Source organism: Hakea prostrata, chromosome 7 (assembly GCF_041222555.1).
Source record: "Hakea prostrata isolate BN-2017 chromosome 7, UWA_Hpros_2, whole genome shotgun sequence".
Taxonomy (NCBI): Eukaryota; Viridiplantae; Streptophyta; class Magnoliopsida; order Proteales; family Proteaceae; genus Hakea; species Hakea prostrata.
Genome location: NC_142606.1, coordinates 22380647 through 22402315, shown reverse-complemented (window position 1 = coordinate 22402315; position 21669 = coordinate 22380647). Strand labels below are relative to the sequence as shown.

The window sequence follows — 21669 nt, the reverse complement described above, 5'->3', positions numbered from 1 at the left end:
GGAAAAAGAGCTTTATAATGGTGGAACCTGGAAGTGAGCTTCTCCTTTTTATCTCTCTCAAGTGATTATTGGGTTCCACACTTCTTTTTTAATTGATTTATGAATTTGGCCATACAAGGAAGCTTTCTTTTTCTTTAAATGGAGAGAGCTCATCCGGCCATCATAGTCAAGGAACACATCTTCACAACTTGATGGGATGATGGGATTTATAAATATGTAAACGTGTAGTAAAAGTAAGCCAAGGCCAGGCATGGCTTTTAAGGCATTAAATACTGATATGTTCTAGTATAATGGTATGATCTCAGTCTGATAAACTCAATAAAAGACCTAGGTCAAAGCATGCCTTGCATCTTCAACATTCTAATGATGATGATCATGGTGATGCTGATGATAAAATAGTAAAATACAAGGAGAATATTTTTTAATTGAATTTTTTAATGACCTATCTCATGTATAAAATCAGAAGTGAGTAATCTCCACATAAGCATCATCTTCCCTTTTGTTGTGCTAACTTCATTTCTCTTAAGTGTCAAAGAATAATTATCAATTATAGCTATTTTACTTCATTTTCTAACATTTCTAAGTAATCAAACATGACCTTAAAAAGTTGATCCCAGTGACAAGAATTAGTCAAAATCCATGAAAATTTGAATTATGTTCCATTAGTGCTATAGAATAGGATTCACATAGCCCTAAACAGATATGAATATAGATTCAGGAGAGAATTTCGGCTATCTATTTACAATCCTATTCACATTTCCGTCTATAACTTAATGTTCTCTTCCCTTATTTTAGTTTGATTCATAAAGCTAAGCAGAATTTCCAAATTAGATAATTTAGGTATACAACATGTCTATATATATGATGAAACTTTGGTATAAACAAAAATCTCTTTGGCTAAGAGCCCACCACCTCATCCCTAGTTCCACTTTCCTAGATAATGATATTCACCATTTAAAGAGACTACTAAGGCAACAACACGTGGAAGAAAAATATTTCATAAGTAAACAGCAAATTTGTTCTTTCAGTATCGTTTTCCTTTCCTTGTTGAAGTGTTCTTGTGGTGGGAAATAATTTGGTGGCACTGCCATTCATTCTCTTAGTTAAAACAACCTTTTATATAATTGGTTATAATCCCCTCTTCTCTTCTTGCTTATATAGATCCCTTTTGTGTGGAGAAAAATAAAAGAATGAAGAAGATAAAGGGTTCAAAAGCAAAGGTGAAACGCTCATATAGTATCAATGGGAGTATGAAAATCCGTAAGTCAAGATTTGGTATTAGTGCTTATTGAATTTATTCTATTCTTGGATTTGCACGTTTAGTTTTTTTTTATTTTTGGAGTGACACGGTTGGACAGGCACACCGGGTCAAGCACTTGATATTGACCTATTCTCATGGTTAGAATTTTAAGCCAAGAAGCTGTTAAGTTTGAGTTCAGGGTGCACTAAGACTAGGTCGAGCCAAGGACCAAACTTGCACCACTTAACTAAGAGTGTAGTGTGTTCAGTGAAAATCGTATCATTGCTTGATTGTGAACAAATGGTGGATCAATGGGGTGGGCTTAGTGATATTGTGGTGGAGAAATCTTTGTCGATTCCTGAAGTTCTTCAGCAGTTTCTCCAAGATATATACAATGGTGTTAGTTTTTTTAGATTCAACTACCTTAATGCTTTTTCTACAGTGGCAAGGAACAACTGTTCTGATTGTTGCCCGACCAGTTCTAGTGGATGTTTTGCATCTTTATAATCTTATTGCATGTGATTTTCATTCCAATGGAGAGATATGACATTTTTGGTTCCTTTGCTTGGAAGGCCTACTCTGTGCTGTCTCAGTCTTTATAACCTATTTATGATCCATGATATCTAGGTTTAATGTAACCTCAGCCATATGTGCTGCTCATGATATAAACCATGTAAAATATATATTTTTTCTTCTTGTTGCAAAGAATGTTTCTTTTGTTTTTCATTTTTGTCGTATTGCATTAGGAGCGGATCCAAACCCTAAATGAATCAGCATTATATTCTGTCCTGCAACAAAGTCACCTTTGATCACCACAGATATATTTTTAAAAAATAAAAATAAAAGAGTACCTGAGAGCACTAAAGGACCTTGCTTTTGAAAACTACATGCGACTGACGCTTATTGGTTCTCCTATAAGAACATCAGACCAAAAATATCCTTAAAAACATGAAGTTGTACTAAAAAAAGGTCATGAAGCTTAATACCTCTTTGGCCTCAAGTTTCCTCCTTTGTCTTATCGATTATCTTTCCTTAATCATGTCCCAGCCTGAGTTTCCATCACTAACCTAAGTGGGTTTGGAGCTATATGCTTAATCATGAAGCATAAGAGAGATAAACCCATATATATAAGACTCCCCTTCTCATTTACATTTGCTCTTCTGCCTTCCTTAGGAACTGCTCCAGTTCTTCTGTTGTCTTTTCGAATGTTCGAACAGTCAATCTTATTCCACCCGCTCATGCTTTCAATCCTTATATCTTTATGTGGTGCTAAGTTCAGAAAGAAGATACTAGCTTGTTTGTTCTTCTAGCTATTTCTTTATTCTCTTTCTCTCAGTATAGCTTAATTTCTACTTCTGAAGAGGGTTGTAGTTGTGAGTTTTCTTTCTTTTTCAATATGAAGGTTTCTTTCTCTTTAGCTTGCAAACAAGCTCATCAGTCCTTTCAAAACTTCTTCATCCCTTCAGCCACCGGCATCATTAGTAGGGAACACTTCAAGCCAACTCGCCGGAAGGAGAAGGTGGTGTTCGTGATGGGTGCAACAGGTACCGGAAAATCAAGACTCTCCATCGATCTTGCTAACAGGTTTTCATCTGAGATTGTCAACTCAGATAAAATGCAAGTTTATAAGGGACTTGATATTGTTACCAACAAGGTCACCCAAGAGGAGCAGCAGGGAATTCCTCACCATCTGTTAGGAGTAATAAACCCAGATGCAGATTTCTCCTCCGGGGACTTTCGCCGGCAAGCATCGCTGGCCGTGGAATCCATTGTTGACCGGAATCTTCTCCCAATAATCGTTGGGGGATCCAATTCCTTTATAGAAGCACTGGTGGAGGACGACGATCTCCTTTTCAGGTCCAAGTATGATTGTTGTTTCTTGTGGGTTGATGTTGCGTTGCCTGTGCTTCACTCGTTTGTTTCCGACCGGGTCGACCGGATGGTTGAGGCTGGTTTGGTTGATGAGGTGAGAATGATGTTCAAACCGCATGCAGATTACAGCCGTGGAATATGGCGTGCCATTGGTATGCCCGAGATGGACCGGTTTTTACGAGCCGAGTTGGATGGGGTTGATGACGAACCAACCCGGACGGGACTTCTTTTGGCTGGTTTAGACAAGATAAAGTCCAATACCAGTAGGCTAGCATGGCGCCAGTTGTCAAAAATTCATAGGCTGAGGGATTTGTTAGGATGGTACATACACAGGCTCGATGCAACGGAGGTGTTTCTAAAGAGTGGAGGAGATGTGGACGTGGCATGGGAGAAGCAGGTTGTGGGGCCAGCCACTGCCATCGTGTGGAGCTTCCTGCAGCAACGCCATGAAGATGCCAATCGCACCATTGGCATGAAAACCATCCCAGTGCCAATTTCCACTGCGTCCATTGGCTTTGCAACCGCAGTTGCTGCAGCGACACGCTAGATTCAAATGGGCCCCACATAATCATCATCTGCAACTTCAAAAGCAAGCACCATGAAAGAACAACACGTGTCCGAATATGCCTTTTTAGCTTTTTTTTTTGTTTTTATTGTGTTTTGTTTTTACAGAGTGAGAGAGAGAGAGATGGGATCGAGAGCGTAAACTAGAAGGTTCAAAAGGTACTTCTTGTCATGAGTGTTAGTGTGGCTGCGCCGTACGGGCTCGGAAGCATTTTAGAAATCCGGGCTAAGAGGTCAGACGCATGCGTGCATCTATTTTCCGTACCAACTTTGTTTTGAGGGAAAGGAATGATTTAGTACTTTTATGGGTGTCTCTTTCTTAAACGCGTGTGATGTAAGAATATGAGAGGAATGTAATTTTTCATCTTTGCGGATATAAAATCCCAACTCTAAGAAGTGTAAGTTTACCCAAAAAAAAAAAAAAAAAACTCTAAGAAGTGTTAAGAGTTTAATTGATTTTTTTTTATAAATTCAGTAATGGCGTCCTTACCCCCACTATATAATGTTCAGACTAATGCAAATATTAGTCTCATGAACTACTGATCTCATTAGCATAGCTCCACCGGAGATATAATATAATCCACAGAAATGGATAGTGACCCCCTATGTCCCCTGCTAGGTAATGTTCGAACTTTAAAATTCGACCTATGCAAACATTAGCTCGATGAACTACCAGCACAAGCACTGGCCCCATCAACATAGCACCATCGAAGACCTAGCATAATCCACATAAACTAATAGTGATCCCATGCCCAGGTCAAAACATGGGATATAGGGGCTACCAAACTGCTTGGGAGTGAGCTGAGGACCACTAGACCACCATGAGTTATTGAGTTTAATCGAACTCACCAGAATGCTTTTGTGCTATTTTACTTTGATGGAGAGAGAGAAAATAAGGGTGTGAATATCTTGGTTCTTGATTTTATGAACTTGAACTTTGGATTGTCTGTTTGGTTTTGAATATTGATTTTTCTATACTAATATAGACACAATAGGTTACAAATCGAGTTCTCAATACTTAAACAATCTCTAGGTGATAAAGGTGTGGTCAAAGACTTTTCACTTTGGATTGTTAAGCTTGGTGACCATTCAACTTTAAAGGTACTAATTTGTGGAGAATATTGCCCTACCACTCTAGTTATGGACTAAGAAATAAAATTCCCCACCACCACCAACAGAAGATATCATATCATCTGTCCTACACAGATGTGGAGAGTCGTATGTAATTAGAGCTTAATTAGCTTCTTCATATCAGATTAGATTATTTCTTATGTACACATAGCAGGCAAAAGAGAGGAACATTACTATATAGCTTGTATGAGTACCACTAGGTCCCAACTCCACCTTTTCAATGTATAATTCTATAAACATGCTTAACCTGCTTTGATGACCTTTCTATAATATTATAGAAGTACTAAGCATGATTACCTTAACAAACACAACTGTATAATTAATTAGTCTAAAGCATATGGTCCATCATCATGCATGTTAGGATTCTCAATTTGAACTTGTGGCTCCCCAGCACTCTTTAAGTACAAATTCTTGATTAGATTTATGGAAAAGTATTTTTTTTTTCATTCAGAGTGAGCAGAGAATATGTTCGTTCGTTGAAGTTTTAATCATTAGGTCTTGTACACATCGCTCAACGAAAATTCAGAATATTCTTCTAGGATTCAATCGAAGCATCGATTATATGATTAAAAAGATTCTCTCTTCTCCATGGTTGAAAAACTTGTGCTTAGATTTATACAGAAACTCAACTTACCTAAACTTAAAGGGCATGCAGCTATGGATAAGCCATCAACCAAGTGAAGAAGTAATTGTTTATAGATGAATCCTCAATATGGTGTAAACTTGTGTAGTTGAAAAGGTAGGGTTCACATAATTGAGGTTCAAATCCATTGCACTCATAGCTAACATAAATCCAGTCTAAGGGTAATACTTATTATTCTCATCATTAGTGATGAGAAGTAAGGCTCTCTCCTGAATGTATGGTGAAGAAACACGAGAATAGTCTTATCAATCCCGAATCATCCTATCCTATCAAAAATCGAATCTTTGTTTTACTCATGAAAAATAAGAACATTAGCCAGTAAAATAAAGATTATGGAAAGATAATATGATCATATAAAATCATTGTTGGGTTTGAATCAATTACTTGTATAGGTAGAATTCTATTTGTATGGAGTACAAAAGATAGCATTTGTAAAGTACATATGAGAATGGTGAGTGAGGCTTTCAAGAATCTCTTTTTTCTCTTAGCAATTTTGCCAAACAAATGTAAGTTTATTCATGTTGTGAGTTTTGTGTTTTTCTTTGTGGTTGTGCATCATTCTCAAACGAGATAATGATCAGAAGGGCCTGTCAGTTTGGAGCCATTACTCCAACGTGTTGTCTCAATCTCTCTCTCCACTCTCCAAAGCAAGGAAGGAACATGTCTTTTCACAGGAGAATGAAATAGATAAATGCATTAGAGTGCAGGGGGTGACCACATTCCCAGAAAATTACCTGATAATGTTGAGAGCAGGTGAAGTTGAAGAGTAGGTTTTCATTAATGGTGACGGTGGTGGCGGGGCTAATGGATGTGAACAGAAGTAAAAGTGACGTGCACCGAACTATTTAGATACTTCCATTGCTAAAGACGAAGAAGTAGTTCTCCTTTGAGGCTATGTGAACCAAACTATTTAGATATTTTTCTCTCTGTGGCTTGGTTTGATCGGCACAAGGATTTGTCAATATTATGTTATAAATTAAGCATCAACCGTGAAATATCAATCCATATAGACTAACCAAACAAGGAGTACTAAGCTTAAAATGTCAATAGAAACCCTAAAACTGGTCCCCTTCCTTCCCCTTCCACATCATTACCCAGATCGCCCAAGACACGTATACGTGACATGGCATTCATCACCAACTGAAACAGTGTAAGAATGCTTAGGTGCATGAAGGAATACAGGTAGACGAAACAGCAACTCACAGACACATGAGGAATCCACTTCCTTCAACCACCTGCAACAATCAACTTCTACTCTCGAGTGATGGTGGTGATGGTGGCGGCGCCTCATCTCGTTCTCTTGTCCATGTCTATGTCCATGTCTGTGCTCGTGCTCATATGGATATGGAATAGGAAAATGAAAGGGAAGTATGGAACAAGCATGATTGACCAGTTCAAACTGGGACATGCAAAGTGGGCGAGTTGATGCCTGTAGCATCGCCATTATCTGGGCTATCGGTGCTGTAAAGACTGTGATGAACATAAACAATAAACCTGTGCTTTTAATCCTCTTCATTCTTGTTACTTACTCTAGCTTCAGTTTCTAAGGAGAAAGAAGCAATTGGGCTTCTGGGTTTTCTTGTTCTTCTGCTCCTTAGTTTGTGCAAGAGCAAACACCCTTTGTGTTTTTTGTAAGTTGTGTGAAAGTTGAAGAGAAGATAAACTTCTAGTTTCTGGATTCAAAGGCGCAGCTAAAGGGTGTGAGCTGCCTCATCCAATTGGTGTGAAGTGTTTATCAACTTGGTAGGTGAAAAACTAGTAGCTAGCTAGCCACCCAAATTCCTTTTGATGCAGCAGATATTGAGGTCATCAAAGAGGAAGATTTTATATTAGAGAGTGGTTGAATTACAAGTAAATGGATTTGGAGTGGAGCCCAGATCTTCTCCATTAACATTTAACCATCAGAGTTACTGATATCTTACTATCCAAATCTTGATTTATTCACTTCCAACTTGATATTCAAAGGACCAGATCTGGTTGATGAGGCTGGGAAGGAAAAGAAGAAAGAAGATGGAAAATGAAAAAGAAGACATGGTTGGGTTGGGCCATGCTGGGCTCATCTCTAGGCCTCAACCCTGGCCAGGCCCAATGAAAAATTCTCAGCATTTACCCAGTCTCGAAGCCAAGGTATCTCATCCTAAACCCTATTTAGGCTCAAGACAGATCTGACCCTTAGGACCAAACAGTTTTTGGTTCGATCTTTCATATTATAATGGTCCAAGCCCTGCTTCAGCGACTCATGATCTTCTTCTCAGGAATTAACCCAATAGGCTGGGTGGTATATCTAATGGCTAGCTCTATGGCACACATCCTGATCCTAGTGTGCCCCCCAACTAACCATCATGATGTGGGGGTACAGCCCAAACCCAGCCAAGTGATGCCCCTGGCATTCCTAGGCAATGGGCTCCCATCAGAAGGAGTTGGGTCTCCACACAAGCTCATCCGGACATAACTTCCGGAGTAGCCTCTTCTCGAAGCTCAAAACCTCAAACAAGGGAAACATGGAAGCATTAGAGGAGGTCCTCAATGGTCATTAATGCACGGGGTATATTCTTCATTGAATCGATATTAGAAAAAGATCCTCTACTTTGCACAACAGTGCATCACCATTATAAGGTGACTATGTAGACTATATACCAAATGAAAAGCAAACTTTGAGAAACCCATCTCATACACTCTACACCTCCCACAACTTCCTTCGTTCTCCTTTGAACTCTGGACTAACAACCTCTAATAATTGGCAGGTTCAGGTTGGAGGATTAGAATTTATGAATTTGATTCCCCAAAAATTTATGAAGTTTGGAGGAGAACGTGAACATGAAGCAAAGGTTGCAGAACTTCTATTCTTGAGACAACGGATTCTTCCTCCACACCACAAAAAGAAAGAAAAGTTAAAAGAAGTAGAAGTTCCTATAGATGATTTTTATATAAGGAGGTGGGGATATTATATATGTCATCTTTCAAGTTAAACCCACGAGCTCTTTACTAAGAGGTACGAGTCTTACCAATGGACCAACCTAATCTTTTTTAGGGGATCCTAGAGACAGTTGAGTTTCAAGATTGCAATTTACTTGGTTGGCATTTGGGGCTCTTGACTTGCATTTAAAGCCACTATTGTGAACCTCGAGGGATTTTAAATTGGTTTGGTTGCAAAAGGGTCCTCGTCAAGGTGGAGTACTGCACTTACCTTTCCTCTCTCACCAATCAATGTTTGTAATGTCCTCTTCCTTAGTGTTAATCCTAGGAATTTTACTATCCATTTCTTATGGAAGAGTGACACATGTCTCTAAATTGCATCAAAAGGTTAAGATTAAATTAAAATAAGAAATTTTTTATCTCCTAAATCTTACATCAACCCTTTGATTTGACTTATGAACATGTGTCACTCATCCATAAGTCAGAAATAGACAGGATGAAAATCCGTTAATCCCACAAGTTTCTTGCTTGGGCTTCTTCTAGATCCAACTGAAAAAGAAGGGCATGTATAGGTTAGATGGGTCCCATAATTGTGTGTGTGTGTTTATTTTTTATAATTATTATTCCAATCTTGGTCTTTATTTGGTATGATACATGTGTCGCCTTAAGATCCACATCCTCTATAATTCATTTCTTTATAATTTCCTACAATTCATTTCTAGAATTGTGTTGCACACAATGTATTACACTAAAGGGATCCAACATTAGTTTGTATTTCACATTAAAGGCCCCACGCATAAAAATTTCTAAAAACAACCAAAACACATATGCTTTACCCTCGGAAGTAGAGGAACCGCCAAACCGAACTCTAGTGCTCAATCACAGGAATATCCTTCTCGGAGGGCAAATCTGTCATTTTGTATTCGCGTTTTGCACTTCCCATTGGTCCACTTGTCACGTGACTCAGCAGAAAATTCCGTATTATATTGTCCCGTTGTGATTAATAATTTAATAAATGGACAGTTGTATTTCTCTCAGTTTAGTCACTTCCCCCGTTTGTCGTAGCAGATTTAATTAACAAACCAACAAAGACTACGATTCACCTCCGACCGATTTTCTCAATCTCATTAATTGCTCTGCCGTTTTCATTTCATTCTCGCGCAATCGTGTTAGTTTCTGCTGAATCAAAGTAGAAGACTGATGCTTTTCATCAATATTTTGGCAGTAGCTCGGATGGCGACACAAGATTTCGTTCTGCGAAAGGAAGACATACCTTTCGCATCGTTCCAGTGGTTTCTGTATGCAGGAATTTCATGCATTATGGTGCTTTTCGCTGGGATCATGTCTGGTCTCACTCTTGGTTTGATGTCTCTTGGTCTCGTTGATCTTGAAATCCTTCAGAGGAGCGGCACAGCTGCGGAGAAGAAACAAGCTGGTACATTTCTTTATGATCAACCCTTAATTCTATTCAGTTTCGTTCTCCCTTTTGTTTGTTTCTTATGGAGGGAAATGCATGGTTATGGTTCCTCTTTCTCTTTGCTTGCAATTAGGCTCAGAAAAGGGTAGACTTGATGATGAATTGAATTGAACCTTCTTTTATTGGAATGACTAGAAATTGGTAAAAATGAGTTTCGACTTGAGTTAGTAATCGAGCATCTATCCTTTTGTTATTGGTAGAGCTGTGCCGCCGTGCATTGGAAAGATCAGAAACCTCTGGATCTGTAATTTGATAAACCTTGATTAAGGGTTTTATTATTTTCTTGGAGCGGAGGGTGTTGGGCGATTAATTCCTGAGGTTTTCTGCCTTTCTGTGTTTTTCGTATTATTCCTGAAGGACATTAGTGTCCGAATCCCCGGGATACTGATTTTGACCGCGCATGGAGTTTGATTTCTACACTTTCTGCTTCAGTATACGTACTTTATTGATGTTTTCCTTCTTCCCTTCTCGTGGTTTGGCACTACATGGTATTTTTTTTCTTTTTCTTTCCATCAATGGTTTGTACACCAGATTGTTCAAATAAAATTATGTGAAGATAGAATCTGAAATTCAAAGGAATTCAAAACATTTCGTTTAGGGAGAACGATAAGTCTTCCACGTTCAGAATTTTTTGGAAGGATTTTACTTATAGTTACATGGTTACAGCCAGTTTTCAAATTCAAATAATAAAAGACTTTTTCAACGTGTAGGTGATAGAGTTTAGGTGTTGAGCAACCTCTCCTATTCTGTTGGAGTTTGACCACGATGCAGATAGGGCATGTTACTTATTGTGAATTTGAATTGGATTTTAATTCTGTTAAAGTGGAGTCTTAAGTTTGTTGTAGTACTAAATTTGAAGGCATGCTAAGGGCTGAGGAAGAACTTAAGAATACACTATCCATAATGTTCATAGTAACACAAGTGTCTTTAGGAAAAAAGAAAAAGGATACTTATATGTTCTTGTCACTGGAATGTCATTGATAAATTTTACTCTTCTCTTGATTTGGAAGAAATAACCTAGAAGCTATGTTGGTGCTACATGGTTGTATATAAACAATTCGGAATTTATAAATGGTTGCCTTAACTTGCAGTGCTGGAAAACTACTCATATTGGTTGTCCTGCACAAAGTTCTCATGGCTGTTAAGTAGGTGAAGAAATTGAATGAATTGATGCAGCTGTGAACACATGATAATTTCTGGATTCCTGGGTTTTTACTTTTTTGACCTTCGATGAGATGATCTGTATTATTTTATTTCTTAAAAATATTTTACGGCTATAAAATGTACACGTGAAGTCCATCTAAATGCCTCACATCCCTACATAAAGATTCACTAGACTCCTAAAATTGTGATACACCGATCCAGATATCCTAAAAATCCCTCGAAGTTCCATTCTCTAGCAGCCGGTGAACAATACAACACGTAAGGAATCAGCTGCTTCCAAGCTGATTGCACACCCCAGAAGAGATAAAAGAGAACAAGAATTGGATGACATAGTAAATGTACAATAGCTGTCGTGGGGGCTTCTTTCTGTTCAATAACAGAAGCAGAGAATATTATCCTATATATAGAAGGAATGCTCTTTTATCACATGGCATAAGAAATTTCTACCCTCTACTGCAGTTTTAAACCATTTTCCTTAAATGAAGATAACAGCAAAGATGGTAGTCAAATGTATACAGAACTAGTAAAATCGGCGTATATATATATATATATATATATATATAGAAGGAATGCTCTTTTATCACATGGCATAAGAAATTTCTACCCACTACTGCAGTTTTAAAGGTATTATATATGTAGTTTTGTCAATTACATGTACTTACCATCTGTTGTTATGAACATGTATCTCTTCAATATTCACCTCCATAAAGAAATTATTACATGAAGAGATATTGTTGTGAATTGTGATATGAGGACCCCTTCTTGATATTTTGAGTTTAACCAAGTCTCAAATATAAAGTAAGGGTCTCTAAAGTCTAAAATGTCTGTTAATATTTGGAGCATATTCTGTATTATTATGGTTATGGTCGTTGCTGTATTAGTATGGTCAGTGCTGTTAAGTTTTGTCAATATTTTTGCAGTATCAGGAGACACTAATGTTTTTATCAATATATCAACAGTATCAGGAAACATTGGTATTTTTTTTGCCAATGAATTTGTGGTATCAGTAGACACTTTGTCTTCAAAGCATTTGCTTGTGTCCTGCTCAGCATATGAAACACCAAGCCATGTTTTCCATTTAGGAATTGCCTTCTTGTTCAAAAGCAGCACCAGCTCCATTACTTTCTCTGATAGACATGTTTTATTAAGCTATAAAATTGCCTGTTTTTACGTGGTGGTTCATTTTTTTGCATCTACATTTTTCAGCTGCTATCCTTCCTGTTGTTCAAAAGCAGCACCAGCTCCTTGTGACTTTGCTTCTATGCAATGCTTGTGCCATGGAGGTAACTGAGCACCTGGAATTTGTCCTGTTGAAATGGTTTTGATTTATATATTAGAAAATCTGGTCTTATTATCATTAAGGTTTATCTCACTACTTCACTTTCTGTAGTGGAAACGTGGTGTCTGCCATCATGTTGCAATGCTTTTACTTAGGTTTTACTGACTGAAATGGTTGGCCTACTATGTGTGGGTGTAAAGATGACCTCTATAAGACTTGTGTTGTTTACATCTAATGGGGTAAAATGAGCAAAATTTGGCATGTGCATTGTAAGTTGCTACAGCAGCACCACCCCCACAACCTGCCCCCGCCCCCCATTTTTTCTTTTTCTTTCTCGTCTTTCTATTTTTTCAATAATTGAATCTTACTGCATATTCAGGAGACAGTTATTCTGCTTAGGATGGGACCTTGTTTTAAAGGCTCTTTAATGACCTAGGGGCTCCTATGGACCATTTACATGTTTTGTTCCTTATAGTTTTGTTTCATGATGGACTGAACTTATTTTTACTATGCTTCATCATTTTAACATGTAATGGTTTATGTTATTGCTACCTGCAGGCCCTTCCTATATATTTGGATAAGATATTCCATCCTTTTGTTGCCATTGTGCTATCTGTGACTTTTGTTTTAGCTTTTGGAGAGGTATGCCGCATTTCCTTTTCTCTATGCTTCAACAAATTTTTTTTTTTTAATTCTTAATTGGAAATAAAAATTCGTTTCACGCACTGCCTTTCAGGTTATTCCACAAGCAATTTGCACAAGATATGGACTTGCTGTAGGTGCAAATTTTGTATGGCTTGTGCGTATTCTGATGATCGTGTGCTATCCCATTTCCTACCCTATTGGGAAGGTAATCCTGAATCAATCTTTCTGTATTTTTAAGTCTTTTTGGGATTTCATAAACTATCATAAGGGTCATGTATGAAGAAAGAGATTTCAGTTCCAAAGACTCAGTTTCCATTCATCCATGCTAAATTCACATTCAGGAATAACATCAACCATGAACATTGTGGGAGTATCTTGATTCGCCAGTTTGAGAGACGTGGTGAAATTGGGTCAGAAAAGTGGACCACAAAAAAAAGGGAGAATATATATTAAAATGTCTACATGCAAAAAAGAATGAAATCTAAATTAATTACTTTTCTTCCTGTGACTTTTCTTTTAATTGAGGTTTTGTAAAGATTCTGAATTTTCTGGCTTCGGTTATTCATGAAATTTTGATTAATCCTTCAAGCATTCAAATCAAGATGAGTTATTCGTTTCATGTTTGGACTTTCGTCTGAAATATTCACAAAATATGCTTAGCTATGTTCTCCTTCTTCATTTGTTATGCTTAATAGATGTTGCACAATGGATCTGTTACCTGCTGTTTGTTTTTTTTTGCCTAAGATATACACACCACTGCCTAAATTGTTAACTCTGATGCTTTACTTAATACCTCCATTTCACTTAAGTGAGAAATTTTGCCTTTGAGATTTGGACATTTACCAGCTGCTAGTGTATGTATACTGTCTCATAACTTGGTTGTTATTCTCAGGTTTTGGATTGGGTACTGGGACATAATGAAGCACTCTTTAGGAGGGCTCAATTGAAAGCCCTTGTCTCTATTCACAGCCAAGAGGTAGGCTTTTTAAGAATTACAAGTGCTGGTCATGTGTTAAAACTATCTCATGTTAATATCATATAGATGTGAAGTATGCACAAGGTTCTGGGTTCTGTTAATACCATACCTTTACTCTTTATAATTATTTGTTCCTTCCACCCATTATAGGCTGGCAAAGGAGGTGAGCTGACTCATGATGAGACAACTATCATTAGTGGAGCGCTAGATTTAACTGAAAAGGTACAAATTGCACTGAGACAGGATATTTGCAAATATGAATCTTAAATTCAGATTCTATAGGATGTTCTACTTTTGCATGATTAATTTGTATTGAGTTTGAAAGTAATTCTAGCATTTTATGCCTTCTGTTTCTTCTGCCTGATTTAATGTTGTTAATAACATTTGCAATGTTTCCATTTATGTGCATACTGAAAGAGAAACCCAGTGCACCAGGCTTCTGCTAATGCAGGTCTTCAGTGATAAATGCACACAGCCTTACCTCCACTTTGCAGAGAGGCTGTTTCCATGTTTTGAATCCGCTACCTGATCATTGCAATAGCATTACTTAAGTCTGCATACTGGTCATTGTATTTAAGCATATGTAAGATAACAGTCTCGTTTCAGTTATAGTTGCTAGAATCTCCATTTTGGTCACCTTCAGTTATTGTATCTTATGGCTGGCTGGACTTCATCATGTCCATACCTTATGCTGAGGGGGAGTGTTGTGTGGTTATTTCATCCATGGTATTTTGGGATATGTGACCATATTTGTTGCTCTTTTATTTCATTTACAGGATTGAAGTTGTCAGGTTTAATGAGAGCAATCTAACTTGCTTTCTCCCCTTCTAATTCTTCTTTCTTTCTTTCTTTCTTTCTTTCTTCTTTCTTTTCTTTTCTTTTTTTTTTTTTTTTTTTTTTTTTTTTTTTTTCCATGAGATAAAGAGCAATGATTCTGGAAGAAAGGGGAATAGAGATGATATTTTTTTTTTTTTCATTTTGGGGGGGGGGGGGGCCAATATAATAATCCATGCTAGTAGATAACCTCGCTTTTACCAAAGTAATCTCTTGAGTTAGTGCAATTAGTTCTGGTTGCTTTTACGTTTTTCTCAATGAATGAGTGAGTTTGATTTCATTTTGACCTATCAGTCCCCTCAAAATATGAAGATCTGCAACTGAAACATTATCTTTTTTGAAACTGTCATTTTCTGATCAGACTGCTGAGGAGGCTATGACGCCAATTGAATCTACATTTTCTTTGGATGTCAATTCAAAATTAGACTGGTGAGTTTTGCTTAATTTTTTTAGCTAATTTTTATTGTTAATTGATTTTGGCTGCAGTAGTGGGAAAGGCCCCTTTACTGTTATATTTAATGAAATTGCAAAACATATTCTTTCCATTAAATACATTTTTTGTTGCTGAAGTCTCAGTCACCAGTTTGAGTTTCCTTTTGAGGCCAATCTAGTCTGTGCCACAGAAGTTGCTGGGTTTTCTTTTGTTGGCAATCAGGAAATTTTGGTAAGACAATTTCCTTAGGGATGCTAAATGGTGGTGGTGGTTGTTTTGCATGTGTGTGGGTCTTTTTTTTTTTTTTTTTTTTTTTTTTTTATAACATAATCTTACAAAACTTTGAATTAACTGGACACACTTACAATTGTGAATGGGGCACCTACATGATGCCTTTTTTGTCTTTTGTCTAAACCTTCTTCAATGCCTTGGGTCGCCTAGGCATCATGACAACCATACAAACCTTGGAGGTTAGACAATTCAAGCATCACATTTATTTAGGTATCATTATCATGCAGCCCACTTCACACGCCAGTGGCAGTGGTAGTTGAGAAATACTATAGAACTCAATCTCATTGATGACCACATTCTTTATGAAATTATAATGATGTTTCGAAGGAAAAAACCACAACCAATTATATCCAGAAAACTGCAGTAAAGCCCTGCATTACATGAATTTTGGCATCGTTAGAAGTCAAATTAACCTTACCCCTAGAACCTACGACATGGGAAGGTGTGTCTTTGGGAATCAGGTTAAATGTGTTGGAGAAGTCTGCATTGTGTCAACAGGATTGGTCACTTCTTGTCTTAAATGTCAGGAAAAAAAAAGATTAAAAGGGGAACAATAATCTTCTCACAGCTGTCTCCAGATGTCTGGCTGTTGTCATCTATGTTTGCCACTTATCCTGTACCCATATCCTTGTGATGAAATGGCATTCTAGGGTTACATGTATTGTCTGGAGAGATGCAGTAGTGGGCTCCTTAGTTCTTTTTTGGATGCTTTATACTTCTATTTTCTTTTCCAGGGAAGCAATTGGAAAAATCCTAGCTCGAGGCCATAGTAGGGTTCCTGTCTATTCAGGAAATCCAAGAAACATCATTGGACTCTTACTGGTGGGTTTAAAAATCTAAACTTTATCTTCAGACATATCTACCTGTACAGAAATTAGTTGACTTTATATTGATCTCTCTTCTCTCTCTCAAATTTTTTGGTATAAGGTGAAAAGTCTTTTGACAGTGCGAGCTGAAACAGAAACCCCAGTTAGTGCTGTTTCCATCAGGAGGATTCCACGGTATGCTTAGTCCAAACAATTTAACTTTTTTGTCTGAACTTCTACTTCAACGTATAGGCTGTTCATATGAGCAATGTTCCCAGGGTTCCTGCAGATATGCCTCTTTATGATATCCTGAACGAGTTTCAAAAAGGAAGCAGTCACATGGCAGCCGTTGTGAAGGCTAAAGGGAAAAGCAAAAATCCTCCACCTGTTGGTGATGGAGAACAACGTGAAGAAAACAAATCTGTTGGTGGAGAGTCCAATTTAAATACTCCTTTGCTCAATAAGTGGGATGAAAAATCTGTAGTTGTTGACATTGAAAAGGCTCCTCCAAGGCCAACAAAGATAAACAGGCCGCAAAAAGATGCATCAACCAATGGATTGCCCCGCCTATCAGAGGATATTGAAGATGGAGAAGTCATTGGAATCATCACCTTGGAGGATGTGTTTGAAGAACTTCTTCAAGTAAGCCACATAGATCTCCATACCCTACTCCATGTGTCTCATAAGTAGATGGATGCTCATTGATTTGGAACATGTGGTGGATATGTCACCTCTCAGACAGCATCTCAGGCAAATGTTTGCTCACCGATCTTTCTAACCTCCTCAATTCCACATTTGGTTTGATAGCAGCCTGTAGGGAAAGATGATGCCCTTGGTAGCTTGGCCTATCACCCAGTGTCATCTTGATGAGATGTTCTCAGTTGATCATGCTGGAGGGCAAATGTGTTAAAAGGGTGTAGTTTTAGTCTGATGACCAGCCCTATATGCTGTCTTCTCGTCCTTTTTTATTTTCCTCCTTTCTCAAAGGGGGAGGGTGATTCCAATAATTCAAACCATTAATTTTCTTCATCAATGCAGGAGGAGATTGTAGATGAGACTGATGAATATGTTGACGTACATAAAAGGTAATATAGAATGAGATAATTTCAGAAGTTACTTATTTCCATGAAATGTCACATTAGATAATAGATTTTCATTCATATGTTTGTTGTCCAGGATACGTGTGGCTGCAGCAGCTGCTGCTTCATCAGTGGCACGGGCCCCATCGACTCGGAGGTTAACTGCTCAGAAGGGAGCAGTAAGTAACACTATCATCCATTTTTTGCTAGTTTGTTTGTTATTTTCAGCTTTGTAACATAAATAAAGGGAGGAAATATTTGACATCTCTTTTTTTCTTTTTCTTCTCTCTTCTCTCTCTCTTTTTATGAACAAAAAAAAATGAGTCAAGGAAATGGCAAAGTTTACAGATTGATGTAAGACCAGGGGAGGGTTCACCTAACCCCACAAACCCAGAACATAAAATTAGGAGAACAGGACTGAAATTAGAAAGTGAACAAAATCAGCTGCAGGAATGGTCTCGAAATCTGATCCAAGTACTGGTTGGTCCAACTCTAGTGATCAGGAGTGGAGATCTGACTTGGTCTTGACAATAAACAATGTAGATCTGACTTTGGTCTTGAAAATAAACAATGTTCCTGTAGAACTATCCTGCCAGCAGTAGAGGCTGAACCTGAGGTTGAGTGAAGTCCATGGCAACGCAGAAACCCCTTCGAACCCCAATGAATTCTAACCAAGGGTTGCTGAGATATTGGACAGATTCCACAATAGAAAGTATGGGGATCTTGCATACCAGGGAGAGTTTTGGACTTCAAGTCAGGATCAAGTGCAGCCCTGGATTGTGAGACTCAGTCCTCTAAAGCTCTGATGAAACAGAATTCAGGTTGCATAGAAATCAAGGCTCGAAGTTTGCAGGAGTCTAGGAAACTGCAGATCTGCAGGTGTTACTAGACCTTCCTCAGATTGTTAACGGAAGCAGCTAATAAGATTTCTATAGGGGCTTGTCCAGGTCTTCAAAGTATAGTCTCAAATGATTAATTACAGAAACAGCACATCAGTGTTGACTGAGTAGGGAGGGGACTATGGAGGCGGAAAAGGACAGAAGAGGGAGTAGGGGAAATGGGCTTCCTCAGTTCTGGGTTTCTCACCACAGCTATCCCAGCTGTTGAGTCAAGGATTACTTCCATAACTGAGTGCAAGGATGTCAACTTCGTTCAATAATTTGTTGTGTAACTGTAACAAAGGGGCTGTCTGTTTAATGAAGAAGGCTAGAGTACAAAATTAGAAAAGTAAGAACAACTAGCGACAACAGAAACTGACTACAATCAGAAACACTAGGCTTTATACTTCAGCCACTTGCAAGAATAACTGAAGTAGAAACTTGTGAGATTGGCAAACAAGTATTCTAAGAAAACAGTAACACAATAACATCAGATCTTCAAGGCTTCTGGCAGCCTATCCTCTTTCTTGTCAAAACTTGAATTTGTCCCTACCCAGGATCCTCTAATAACACCAAAAAAAAAGAGCAAACAACTACTCTTTTCTGGCTTGATTCACAATGGACTTTTTTTGGGTTTATAGAATATTATTACTACTTTTTTAAATAAAAAATGTCACTGTTTTCATAGTTACCCATATTTACAGGATTAAGTGACTCTCTTGAGGCTTGCTCTCTTTCTTTCTTTTTTGGGGAGGTGGGGGATCCTTGCATTTGTGACCTTTACTGATCATTGTGATGTTGGAATCTTATTTGTTCCTTTGTTTTCAACTGGGAAAATTCCTCTATAATCAATACGGAGAGATATAGGGTGAGAAAGATGAGAAGGATTTTGTGTCTTCCGTTTTATGCTTTCATGCCACCACTTATTTTCTTTCCCAGCAAAAGTCGTCGGTGCTTTTAATAAATACCCAATCTAGTTGCTTCAGATTCTAGAGGCGTCAATACTTTATTTTAACTTTCTGTTCCCATTTCCAATACTTTCAAAAGCCCCAAGTAACAAAGTGCTCTCCGACAAAACGGAATTCCTTTTCTCCAAATAAAATACACGAGGAAACAAACTGTTTTAAATGTTTCCCCTTCAAAGTTGAGCCTCATTTCTATCCTCTTAACTGGACATGGGGTGTCAAGTACCACATGAAGAACTTACTCAGTCCCTTCCAATTGAATAAACATTACCTAGTATGCATGCTGACTCATTTGGTGACATGACATGTGTATTACTTTGCTTGAGAATTGGGGGGGAAATTTGTGCAAAACCTCTATCATGGTATGTTTTGTTTCATCAGCTTTTAATTTTTTTTTTTGGTATGATTTTGTAAATGCCATTCTGTTTTTGGGTAGCCCCCAAGTTGCAATATTATGTAAGCAAAGCATGCTACTTGTCAACCTCGATGTCTATTTAGTACAATTGCAGTAGGTACAACATAAATTAGCATGTATAACAATCTCCAAGAAGTTATAACTAGCATCCTAAAATTGAGACATTACCAGTTCACCAGAATTAAGGGATTGCTTTGTGACTGTTAAACATTGACTGCTGCTGCAGGTTACTCCTCATCACAGTTACCACCTAAATTGAATGTGGGAGAACATACATTAAATTTGTTTTGTAGATTGTTTTAGTCTATTAACTCATGAGATCAGTCTATTCCTGTTCAGGAAAAACGTTGCAATGCCCTCCTTTTCTTTTATTTTTTTCCCTTAACAAGATGAATATTATGACAGGTGTCGCTTTTACTTGCCTATATATGAATATACTTGGTTATTATCCTGAGTGTCTAATAGCCTTTGAAGCTAATTTCTGAGGATAATTTTATTCTTCCTCAGGGGGGCCAAGCTAAGCAAGGACAAACACCAAAGAAATCAAGTGAGGGGAATCTTGGGGAACCTGTTATTGTGAACAAACAATGATTATTTTTTGGCGACTGCTATTGTAAGAGCATATCAGAGAGAGGTGAACTCAGTTGTCTTCTGAGAGAAGATACTGTAATCTATTCTATTGTAAAATGTTGGACAGAATTCTTATGCACATAATTTTTGTTGATTTTTTTTTCTTGAAGACAGCCTCTCTGTGAAGGTAGTGACAACGTTCCATAAATTAAGAGCCTCTCAGATCCATAGTGGTTGGAGTCTCATGTGTTAGGTGCCCTGTTTTTCTCATGATTTTCTTGACATTTGGAACCTTAGAGATCTGAAATGAGAGTTATTTATTGGCTTTATGGATCCAAATGGTAATATATTCCTTACAAATCTTATCCCAGAGGGGGGGAAAGAAAGCTGCTGCTCCATTGAAATTGTTATTCGTTTCCTGCATCTAACCAGGTTCGTTACAAAAAGATTTTTTTTTTTTTTATTGAGGCTGATTTGGGTCAATTTACCTACACCTCAATTATATCCTTATTTTATATATACTATCACAAGTGTTGAACCTACGACCAAGGTTTAAAGTATCTCACGATACCATGCGATATTAGCCGATACGTATCCATATTTGACCCAACCGATACGATACATCTCGATACGTCTCTCCATTTAATTACACTAAAATACATTAGTCAGAGCGATACAATACTCGATATTGGACGATACGTCTCTTAAAATCACTTGACCGATACAATAATCAATACCGATACTTTAAACCTTGCCTACGACTTATTTACTAAGAGATATTAATCATGGTCAATTCATCAGAAGCTTGAACTTATGACTTCTTCACTAAGAAACATTATGACTTCTTCACTAAGAGACATTAGGTATTGAGTGATCTTTTCATGGTGAAGACAGTATTGAGTGATCTTTTCATGGTGAAGACATTTTTTTCTCCTTTATGGGGATGTTTATTACTTTATTTTATCATTGAAAATCATTGTGCATTTCAATCCATCAGTGAAAAATGAATTTTATTTCTACCCAAAAAAATGAATTTCATAAGAAGTATCCGTAATTTAACGGATGTTCTTTTTGAGGTTTATCTCCTTTTTTTTATTTCTCATTTTGAACACAAAATTGATGAATCATTTTTTAAATATTTTATGATTAATGCACAAACGTAGTTTGAATTTTCTTTTTCCTATCCGAAATTCTATTCATTTAATATTTCATGAAAATCAATCCAAAGTGAAATTAAAATCATGCCAAACTAATTTCTAGTGTGATGTTGAAAAGTTTTAGAAAGGCAGAAAGCATGACAAAAAGCGAAACTTTGTAGACCCAGATAATGATAATTATTTTATTTAAATAATTATATTCAAATCTATTTTAATAATAATAAAAAAGTAATTGGTTAAATTTATTTTTTTTACCAAAGTAATTGGTTAATTGAAGTAAAACTTTTTATTTTTAAATAAAGAAACATTATATTAAGAAATTGATTTTATAAAG

The 21669-nt window shown here is 37.3% G+C and overlaps 2 protein-coding genes and 1 pseudogene across 2 annotated transcripts; 2 read left to right on the top strand and 1 right to left on the bottom strand.

The window, feature by feature from the left end:
• The first annotated feature begins 2208 nt into the window (after nt 1–2208).
• LOC149010595 (adenylate isopentenyltransferase 5, chloroplastic pseudogene) lies at nt 2209–4079 on the top strand (annotated as a pseudogene).
• Nucleotides 4080–6540: 2461 nt separating this feature from the next.
• Nucleotides 6541–6894, bottom strand: LOC149010594 (uncharacterized). Its single transcript, XM_089162456.1, has one exon. It carries the CDS (start codon nt 6892–6894, stop codon nt 6541–6543), a length of 354 nt encoding a protein of 117 aa, XP_089018582.1.
• Nucleotides 6895–9405: 2511 nt separating this feature from the next.
• LOC149010593 (DUF21 domain-containing protein At4g14240-like) lies at nt 9406–20583 on the top strand. The gene is made up of 13 exons (XM_089161452.1): nt 9406–9801; nt 12214–12290; nt 12845–12928; nt 13023–13136; nt 13824–13907; nt 14058–14129; nt 15103–15170; nt 16200–16287; nt 16393–16466; nt 16550–16913; nt 17310–17356; nt 17448–17529; nt 20116–20583. The coding sequence occupies exons 1-13, from the start codon at nt 9567–9569 to the stop codon at nt 20197–20199; spliced, it is 1473 nt and encodes a 490-aa protein (XP_089017578.1). The 5' UTR covers nt 9406–9566; the 3' UTR covers nt 20200–20583.
• The last annotated feature ends 1086 nt before the right edge of the window (nt 20584–21669 follow it).

Bases quoted from the DNA above. Each gene is read 5' to 3' on its own strand.
- LOC149010593 (XM_089161452.1), top strand. From the start codon at position 9,567: ATGCTTTTCATCAATATTTTGGCAGTAGCTCGGATGGCGACACAAGAT. The intron at 9,802-12,213 runs GTACATTTCTTT...TACATTTTTCAG, and splicing joins TGCGGAGAAGAAACAAGCTG to CTGCTATCCTTCCTGTTGTT. The intron at 16,914-17,309 runs GTAAGCCACATA...TCATCAATGCAG, and splicing joins TGTTTGAAGAACTTCTTCAA to GAGGAGATTGTAGATGAGAC.
- LOC149010594 (XM_089162456.1), bottom strand. From the start codon at position 6,894: ATGGCGATGCTACAGGCATCAACTCGCCCACTTTGCATGTCCCAGTTT.